The 9,800-nt window shown below is 30.8% G+C and overlaps 1 protein-coding gene across 1 annotated transcript; it reads right to left on the bottom strand.

The window, feature by feature from the left end:
* Nucleotides 1–274: 274 nt before the first annotated feature.
* Nucleotides 275–9,584, bottom strand: LOC126746011 (endocuticle structural glycoprotein ABD-5-like). The gene is made up of 3 exons (XM_050454098.1): nt 9,427–9,584; nt 8,083–8,207; nt 275–774 (listed from the first exon to the last, which is right to left on the bottom strand). Exons 1-3 carry the CDS (start codon nt 9,433–9,435, stop codon nt 582–584), a joined length of 327 nt encoding a protein of 108 aa, XP_050310055.1. The 5' UTR covers nt 9,436–9,584; the 3' UTR covers nt 275–581.
* Between the last annotated feature and the right edge of the window lie 216 nt (nt 9,585–9,800).

Here is a 9,800-nt window from a genome sequence, read left to right on the forward strand (position 1 = left end):
CTCTCCGCACAAAATGCCCATATCTCTGAGACTAAATAAGTTAGAGATTTGAAAATTTGTACACAGATTCTTCTAATTAAGTTATTGGAGCTGAAGATGTTCGTTTACGAAACATTGGAATAAGAGAGATTGGTCCAAAATTAATTAATTTTCAATATACTTTGATTTTCGTAACGCCTTTGACCGTATCAAGATTTTTTTATCTATTCAAATATGTTAAGTCTGTTTCATGGTAGAAACCAAATGAAGGATCCAATAACTTAAATAAGGCAAAAATAATTAATTCTTCTTTATTTGTCCTTAACACAATATATTTACAATAACTTATATATCATATATAAAATCTCACATATATGTTTAAAACCTATTTATATAATAAGATTGGCATTAAGTATATAATATGGAAGGCAGTAAGGTGAATGCAAAAGTGTAAAAATAAATAGTGCAAGTGATAAAAAAAAAACAAGAAACCAACCAACTAATATATAAGGAATGAAATAAAGATTCTTCTTAGGTGCGTATACTGCTGATTTGTGCTATCTTAGTGGATTAAACCATATTCAATAAACATTATAAATAATTTATTTTCTGCTGGGTAAATGGGCTCCTTGGGGTTGAAAACCGTTCTCGTCAGCAATGTAGGTTACTGTATAAACAACACCATCTGCACCCGTGTATGTGAAGCTACCACGGACCTGCATAACTTCGTTTTCTGATCCGGCATTTTGAAGTGTGCCTTGTTCTTGCTGGGAAATACCGTTGCTAGTCTCGAAACTGTTTGAAAAAAGAATTATTTTTAATTTAGTTTATTAATTGCAATAGTAATAGTGTAACAGCGTTTTTATTTTATGAAGATACTCTTAGTAGTGCTTAAGATTTTTAGTTTGGAATTGAGTGGTCACTTTAAAGGCACAAATGTCTTCTTTAGGGATCACTAGATAAAGAGCGGGATATTTTAAAAACTTGCTATTAAATTGGTTGCTGTCTTTTATAAAATTTGTTCAAAATAGTTTTTTGAGTATTACGCTTTTTATTTCATAAAGATATTTCTAGTAGTTCTTGAGATTTTGGGCTTGAAAGTGAGTGGTCACCTTGAAAACCAAACCTCTTTTTTGGAGACCACTGGACAAAAAGTGGGATATTTTAAAAACTTTTAATTTAATTGATTTTTGCCTTCTATAAAATTTGTTTAAAATATTTTTCTAAGTACTATGTTTTTTATTTCATAAAGGTACTGTCAGTTTTTCTTGAGATTTTTAGCTTGTAAGTGAGTGGTCACCTTAAAAACCTCATAAAAATTTTACCATTAGCAGAAACAACATTTTCACTATAAATAATTAAAGTTACTTAATAACTAACTACTGGAATGTTTATGGCTCCTTTTATTAATTGATTATTATTTACAGCCGGTTACGAAATACACCAATAAAGGACAAGGTCGGAAGATGGGTATACTCTTACGCGTTACTTTCATCATCATCTTCTAGGTATATATTTAGACGTACGACCGTTTTGTTTTTCTTTTGACAAAGGAAACACTTTATTAGTAAGGATTTCGTAAGAATCAAAATTTATGGCTTATTTTTTATATAAGAGACAAAAGAAACTGGAGTAGAATAGACCAAAAGGTGACCTGTTCAAACTCTGCAATAGTTCATAGGATTAAAAGTAAATGCTATCCTCATTGACCCTTGTATACTCAATGTCCAATTCCAATTACTATACTCACATGTAATTTTTATCTCTAAAAAGGAAGAATTAAAGAGACCCATAAGTGTTGTGGTGGAAAGAGCTATTTTCAATAAGTTCTTTGTTACAAATACAACATAATCTCTGATTTAAATCGGGTTTCTTGATGTTAGCAAGGCTATCGATGAGATGCTGTTAAAATAATTCAAATTTCCTTTTAAAACGGACTTCTTCTTAATTAATTGACTCAAGACAATTTTTAATTTTTCCTTCAGTTGAAGGTATTATGCCATTGCGATTCTCTACTAATGACATCGTCTTACCATTTTCTTCTTCCAGTCCCTTGGAAGAATTGTTAATTAATTCTTTTTTATTGATAGAAACTGATTTTTGAAATCTCTACTCACCACCCTATAGGAACAGGAGTTTCTCTTTATCACCCTGTTCCTGTTCAACATCTTAAGCACGATCTATAATAAATACAAACCAACAAAAAGCCAATTTTAATTTTTTAGGTTAATTTATATCGTACAAAATCTACATTGTTGGTTTTGGTTGTCTAAGAAATGGTTTGAACTGCCTAAAAGAAAAAAATAAATTTTTACAGGCAGTTGAACATTTTTCCTATTTTAAACTGGATTCAACTGCCTGGAAGAACTTATTTTATTCTTCCAGGCAGTTGAATCCTAGTTTTAACCAGAGAGTTTCACTTCTAATTATAGTGAATTTACAAGAGAGATTTTAAAAAAATCTATAAATAAATTTTACCAATCAACAAGCAAGTCCTCAGGAGGAATACAACGGCATTGCTACTATCAATAATAAGAAACCAGTTAAATATTCTGACCTTATTCTATGTGACTCAGATTTATAGTAACAAGTAAAAAACTTATTGTAAAATGCACTTCACAACAGTTCACAAGGCCTGTTTCTTTAAACGTAATCCTAACTTTTTGGACTTTAGTTTGAATCGGAACTTATGAACTAACAAAGTGTGTTCCGTCTCTATATCAGTGCCAAATATCATGAAAATCCATTTTCTCTTCAAGGCAATTAAAATTATTCATTAGTTCTTCTTGATCAAATGAAAACATGAATGTCGATTTTCCCGACTTTAATCGGGATTCAACTGCCTGCAAGAAATAATTTTATTTTTCCAGGCAGTTGATTTTAATTTTAAACTCAAAACTCAAACATTTTGGCTTTACATGATCGAAATTCATTGAAAAATTGCGTCAGCTGCCTGGAAGGAAACAATTATTGCTTCTATAAAGGTAAATTTAAAAAAAATCGACATTCACGTCTTCAGTTGACCAAGAACAAGTAAGAAATAAATTTAACTTCCTGGAAGAAAATTAATAGTTTTTAAAATCCAAAGAAAAAAAAACGTCGCATATTTGATATTTAGTTTAAAATGTCCGTAATATGGGAAAACTTAGAAAAACAACAACATTGTGGAGACCTGACTTAGTATAGGATTAAAGCATTTTTTTTTAAATATGGCTTCCAAGTTAGTCTCAGATGCCAAGAAACCTCACCTTACAACTCTCTATTTAATTTAATTTCTCTACAATTTTCCCCATCAACTCCATATTATTTATACATCAAATCAAAGCTCATTTAATTCTCCTTATAACGATATAAACATCGTTAAAATATCTTTTAAATTTTTGGAAATATTTTGAAATTACTTCCTGGGATCTAATATTCCCTAAGTTCAACCATAATTTTCTCTACAATTTTCCCTATTAAATCCATAACACTTAAGCATCAAATTAAATTCCTTTTTCAACGATATAAAAATAACCTGATAATGTGCAAACCATGTTTGAAGATCTCCGAAGAGAAACTTTGAAAGATCTTTGTCATAGTAAAGAAGGGTGGTATCATCAGCATATTGAATGACTTTGAACCTTGACTTGATGAAGCTCATTGAAATTATACATAATATGCTCTTATATGAGACTGTAGTCTTAAAATAAGCCAAAGGCTTTTAAAATAACCTATTTATTTGTAAATAATATTCAGGGACAAAATTTGTTAAGTTATTTCTAGAAAAGCGATTTTCTTTCCAAAATTGCTTAATTTTTTGAAATATTTATATTTTGGGAAAATTTGAAATAAATGCCTTTTTCTTCCAGGTAGACGTAGCCATTTTTCTTTTTTTTCAAAGGCAATTCACATTAATTTCTTACATCTTTCAGTCATTTAAATTAATTTATGTATTCATTCTAGGCACTTACCGCAGGTAGTTCCAAGTAGTTGAACAGTATTATAAATTGATGTCTTTAATTTCTAATTCTAACTATTCAAATGTAAATCCAGAAATTAACATTAAAAAAAGGCACTTAAATTCCTCAAGTCTCTCACAGTCGTATGATTTCCTTAGAGTGCTTGGAATAACGTATTAAGTACCTTTAAGCCTTTTTAGGGTATTTAGAGGTAACTCAACTAAGTTGAGGTCTTTAATTTTTGAATTCCAGACATTCAAATGTAAATTCGGAACTTTATTCCATGGATTTGAAAACCTGGAATAATCTTTTAATTACTTTTAAGCGTCCTTAGAGAATTTGGAGATAACTTAACTGAAATTGAAATTCATATATTACGTGTTAATGCATAGTACATTAGTATGCACAAATCAATTCAATTTAAAATAAATATAATTCTGTAAGATTTTAATTTTCAGTATTAATCAAATTTAAGTATGTATTACAATTTTATATCAGATTATTGCTATTCACCAATTTTATATTGCAGGCATTGAATTGAATTTAACGAAACAGTGGGCTGCCAAGGCAGTTGTGCATATAGGTCTCCTGATGGACCCGTCATGCCCCACCGGGGGTTACCAGAGCCCAACGGCTTTAGAGAAACCGATAAGGCTCTCTGGTCTGAAGGACTTAAAGTCACTCGGTACACTGAAAGTGTTACCCAAGTATTTGAACCTGGCGCGCGTGAGTGCTGGGTGCAACGGTTTCAACCTCCTCACAGCACCATCGGCATTCCGGGTTGTCCGCAATACCCATAGTATGGAGATGGCTTCTTAAGTGCCAGTGACCGGTTAAAAGACCTGTCTCTAGCCGAATTTCGCGTCTTTTTTAGGCGTAGTAGATTTTTGGTGAGACAGGCAGAGGGCCCACCTATGTGCGCTTTGGCCTGTCTCATACCAGGGGACTCGGTCCATCTTTGGTGGATCCACTTGTCCAGCAGACCCTTCATTGACGCGACCGCAACGCATTTGGCGATACCAACTATGGGTTCCGGCCCCATCGGCACAATCGCGGATCCCAGTCTGGCAAGAGAGTTCGCTTCCTCATTACCTGCATGGCCTGCGTGGCCAGGTATCCAGACGAGCTGGACCCTGCATCCAACCTGTACCAGTTTTTTTAGGACTTTTATGCACTCTACTACAAGCTTGGAGCTTACCTTTGCGGCCGTGATAGCCTTAATGGCAGCTCTGCTGTCCGAGCATATTGATACGACTGTATTGCGGTATATTGCAGGCATACACGCTCCAACTACATACCATCCATTATACTCGTGGATTGCACTCTTATATAGGACAGTTTTTATTTTATAAGTTCTTAATTTATAATTCTAAATATTCTAATAAAAATTTTGAATGTGAGTGCCTGATGCCTTTTTTCATTTGCGTAATATTTGAACAAATCACTTGATAATGTTCGGAATTTAATGTTCGTAGGACTCAAATGTTCCAAAAGCCTTTAAGTAACTTTATCAGAATAGGAGTTTACGTTCTTGTTTTAAAGCTCAAAATGGAGGAAAAAAAAGGAGTCACGGTTCGGTTTCATTGCATTATACTAATAAAAATTAGCCAGAAAATGGCAAATATTTACAATCGATAGAGGCCTGTTTTCAGCTAAATTGGAATATGTCTATATAAATCAGCCTCTTTTAAGTTGCAGGTCACAATTTTGGCGCCCAACACAAACATGTATAATTTTTATAATGCAGGGATTGCACAATTTCCAAATGATTAATTATATTTGACCAACCAATCCAAAGCTATGAATAAAATACATACCCTGTGCAAATTTCTCTCTATTTTTACAGTCTTTTGAACATTGCTTGTTCAAAGATCTGTAGTTTTTAAGCATGTGTAAGTTTTTTTTTTATAAAGACAGCTATTTTTAATTGATCTCGAAAAATGCCATGCTTAAAGGAGTATTATGTCACAGTTTGTAGAGCAACAGAAAAATCATTGATAAAACTTATGAAAAACTATACAGTTCCAGCTTTCTCAAGTAACTCCCCAACGATGCGGTCATAAGCCTTTGACAGATCCAAGCAAACCTTAGCACCAAATTATTCTTTTCTATATGTTTTCTAAATTTAGTTCTGTAGAGTGAGCTGGGTTCAATAAATTGCATTGATTTAAGAAAAGACAACCTAAACAACGTTCCAATCAGCTAAATCTTCTTACGTTGATTTAGTGCGTATCCATAGATTCTTCAAATGCTTTTGATCGAATTAATCATTGGATATTTTAAAGAAAATTTGATTGAAGATTCTGTGTGTCCTTACAAACATACAAACCTCTTTTGCTACTAAAGCTGATTGATCTCTACTGCTTTGAATCGTTAATCTAATAGACTTCCATATTTGCTGTTGGATGAAATTTATAATGGTATGCAGATGACGCCATATTTATTTCCGAAACAATGGAAGGCTTTGTTGATCAAGTAAGACCAAGTAAACCTATGAATTAATGGAAGCCTAGTAGAGCAAGTCATTACGTAAAAATAGTAAATAGAGGGCAAAAAATTAATGTAAAAATAATTTATTGCTAAAACCCAAAAGAAGAAAAAAAAATAATAATAATAAATAATACAACCCGGACAGATATGGCAAAAAGAAAGAATTAGTGATGAATCAGATTATAATTTATTCTATTCTGAATATTCCGAGTATTTTTATATTATTCAATGCATCTGTAATAAAATCTTATTTTATTCCTGGACTTTACGGTCATTTTCCACGTGTTTCGAGCATTTCAAATAATTTTTCTTTTAATTTTAATGTTGTAGAATAAATTTTTGTCTCCAATTCTTAATACTAGAAATTTTGAAATAAAAAAATTAATTTTTGGAATTTTTCAGAATCTTCGAACATCCTTACAATATTCCAGGCATTTGGAATAAAATAAAATTCTTCCAAGTATTTTAAATAATTTATCTTTTAATTTTAATGTCCTAAAATAATTTTTTCTTTTCAATTTTAAATTCCAAAATTTTTGAAAGTTTTAACATTTTCCAGATTTTTTGAGTATTCTTGTGATATTCCAGGTATTTGAATAAAATCTTATTTTATTCTAGGACCTTAGAGGTCAATTATCACGTCTTCTAAGTATTTCAAATAATTTTTCGCTTAATTTTAATGTTGTAGAATAAGTTTTTGTCTCCAATTTTTAATTCAAGAAATTTTGAAATAAAAAAAGAATTTTTCAGATTTTTTAAACATCCTTACAATATTCCAGGCATTTGGAATAAAATAAAATTCTTCCAAATATTTTAAATAATTTATCTTTTAATTTTAATGTCCTAAAATAATTTTTTCTTTTCAATTTTAAATTTCAAAATTTTTGAAAATGTTAATATTTTCCAAATTTTTTGAGTATTCTTGTGATATTCCAGGCATTTGGATAAAATCTTGTTTAATCTAGGACCTTAGAGGTCAATTATCACGTCTTCTAAGTATTTCAAATAATTTTTCCTTTAATTATAATGTTGTAGGATAAGTTTTTGTCTCCAATTTTTAATTCAAGAAATTTTGAAATAAAAAAAAAATTTTTAGATTATTCAAACATCCTTACAATATTCCAGGCATTTGGAATAAAATAAAATTCTTCCAAGTATTTTAAATAATTTATCTTTTAATTTTAATGACCTAAAATAATTTTTTCTTTTTCAAGTATAAAATTCCGGAATTTTTTAAAGTTTTAATATTTTCTAGATTTTTTGAGTATTTTTGTGATATTCGAGGCATCTGAAATAAATTTGGAATCATTTTCCACTTCTTCCAGATCTTTTAACAGAATGAGAAATGTGTTATGCAGTAGAAATCTTAACTTACAACTTAGTGAGGTGCTACGTTGGCAGCATTTGAAATGTGGTCATATAGAAGAGTCTTAGGAATAAGTTGATGATATGATTACAAATTAGGGAGGTATTGGAAGGAATGAGAAAAGGAAAAGAAATATTGAACACAATTAAGACAAGGACGCTGCAATATCTGGGCCACGTGATGAAGGGAGAGAAACGTGTAGTGTTGCAAACCTGGGGAAATGGTACAACTATGGTTACGTTAAGTTGTTGCAACATTAAAGCTGAGAATAGCTAACTTTGAAGAAGAAGAAAAAATGTAACTTACGCAAAGTTGTATCCGTCAATGCCAGTGTTGTCGCTGTCGTATTTGACTACTTGGGCCTGTGCGTCTGCCGGGTTGACTTGCGGAGCCGCCAACGTTACGGCCAAGAGGGTTGAAAGAACGATGAGCTTAAAATAAAAAATTATAATTAACATAGGGGCAACGTGTTAATCGTTTTTCTTAAACTGTTGATTACATGCCCTAGAATCAGCTCGATTTCTCAACTTAACTTTCATCACATTGAATTAAATTTTTAAGCCAACAAGTTTTTTTTCTTTAAAGCTCTAAAGGTGAATCTGCTGCAGCAATGTTTTGTGACTTATCTAAAGCATTCGATCGGGTTAAATGTGTTAGACGCAAAGGCTCTTTAAGGCAATTGGATTAATTTATTAAATAGTTTTTTATAATTTGAACTATTGGTAATAAAGCATTTTCAAATCTATAAAGCCTCTATATAAAAATGATACAGCGATTTGAAAAATATTTAATTTTGGTGTATATTAATATATTAATCTTAAAAATTTAAACTAAATTACACTTTGTTTTAGACTGTTTGAATTGGGACATTGACATAGAACTTTCCAGGGAGTTATTATCATTTTTAAGGTTTTTATAGCAAACTTAGTAATTATTGGTTTTTTTCAGGCAGTTGAAGCCATTTTCTGGGTCCTGAAGTTAGACTACATATAAATCTTCAATTGTCTGGACTATTTTATGATTTTTCTTTTTGAAGAAGTTATGTAATTTTTTTTAACGCAACTAAAGCCGTTGTTTAGGTCTTGGACTAAACTCAGCTTCCAAGATCGATTGGAGAAATCAATTGATTTAGGAGAAAATACATAAAATGTATGTGAAATAAATATTTTTATTTTTCATTATTTTATTTCATGTATTTACTGTGCTTCATTTTTATTGAACAAATTAATGTTTCTGCAAAAAAAATACATTTTGACTTATAAGAGCTTGAGCAAAAATTTTATAAAAAAAAAAGTAAAATGTAAAGCAAATTTCGATTTTTGTGATTTTTTCCTATTATTTCTAGATAAAAATCAAATGAAATTTAATTATAAATAAATAAATAAATAAAATAACTTTTTTTTACCAAATAATAAAAATAAAAGCCTAAAAACTGTACGTTCATTACTAAATGCCCATCTTTATAATTTAGGAAATTTATCAAAATCAATAAATAAATGGTTAAAAGATGTATGATGATTCACTTCATGAGAATTTTTCATAAAATTTTTGCATAAAATTTAACAGAAATCGTTTTAAAAATATAGACCCGAAAAGCGAAATCCAACCAGGGCCAAACACCGACACACTATAACCACCATCTCCACTCACCATTTTCATTTTGACTGTAGAGATTTTTAAAGAAAAAAATTACCCACTAATCGAACTGACAAAGTAAGGAACCAGAACTGGTGGCGAGATATGTAATTTCGCTTTTTATATTACCTGGGTAAACCCCTAGCGAAATTATCGTCAGCCTTTAAGACGGATTGACATTTACCCCTCTCCTTGCCTCTATTCTTCCGCGACCATCTTCATTTTGGCATTGCAGGCAAAGTTCATAGGTAGGTACATACACCGAGACCCGATGTGCATCTTCTTCATTTCATTCTTTTTATTGCATTACATAGAAGGAATTATATACTACGTACGCCGTCCTTGTATCGTCACTTAAACGTTTATTAAAAAAAATATTTATTATAAAA

This window comes from Anthonomus grandis, chromosome 16 (assembly GCF_022605725.1).
Source record: "Anthonomus grandis grandis chromosome 16, icAntGran1.3, whole genome shotgun sequence".
Classification (NCBI taxonomy): Eukaryota; Metazoa; Arthropoda; class Insecta; order Coleoptera; family Curculionidae; genus Anthonomus; species Anthonomus grandis.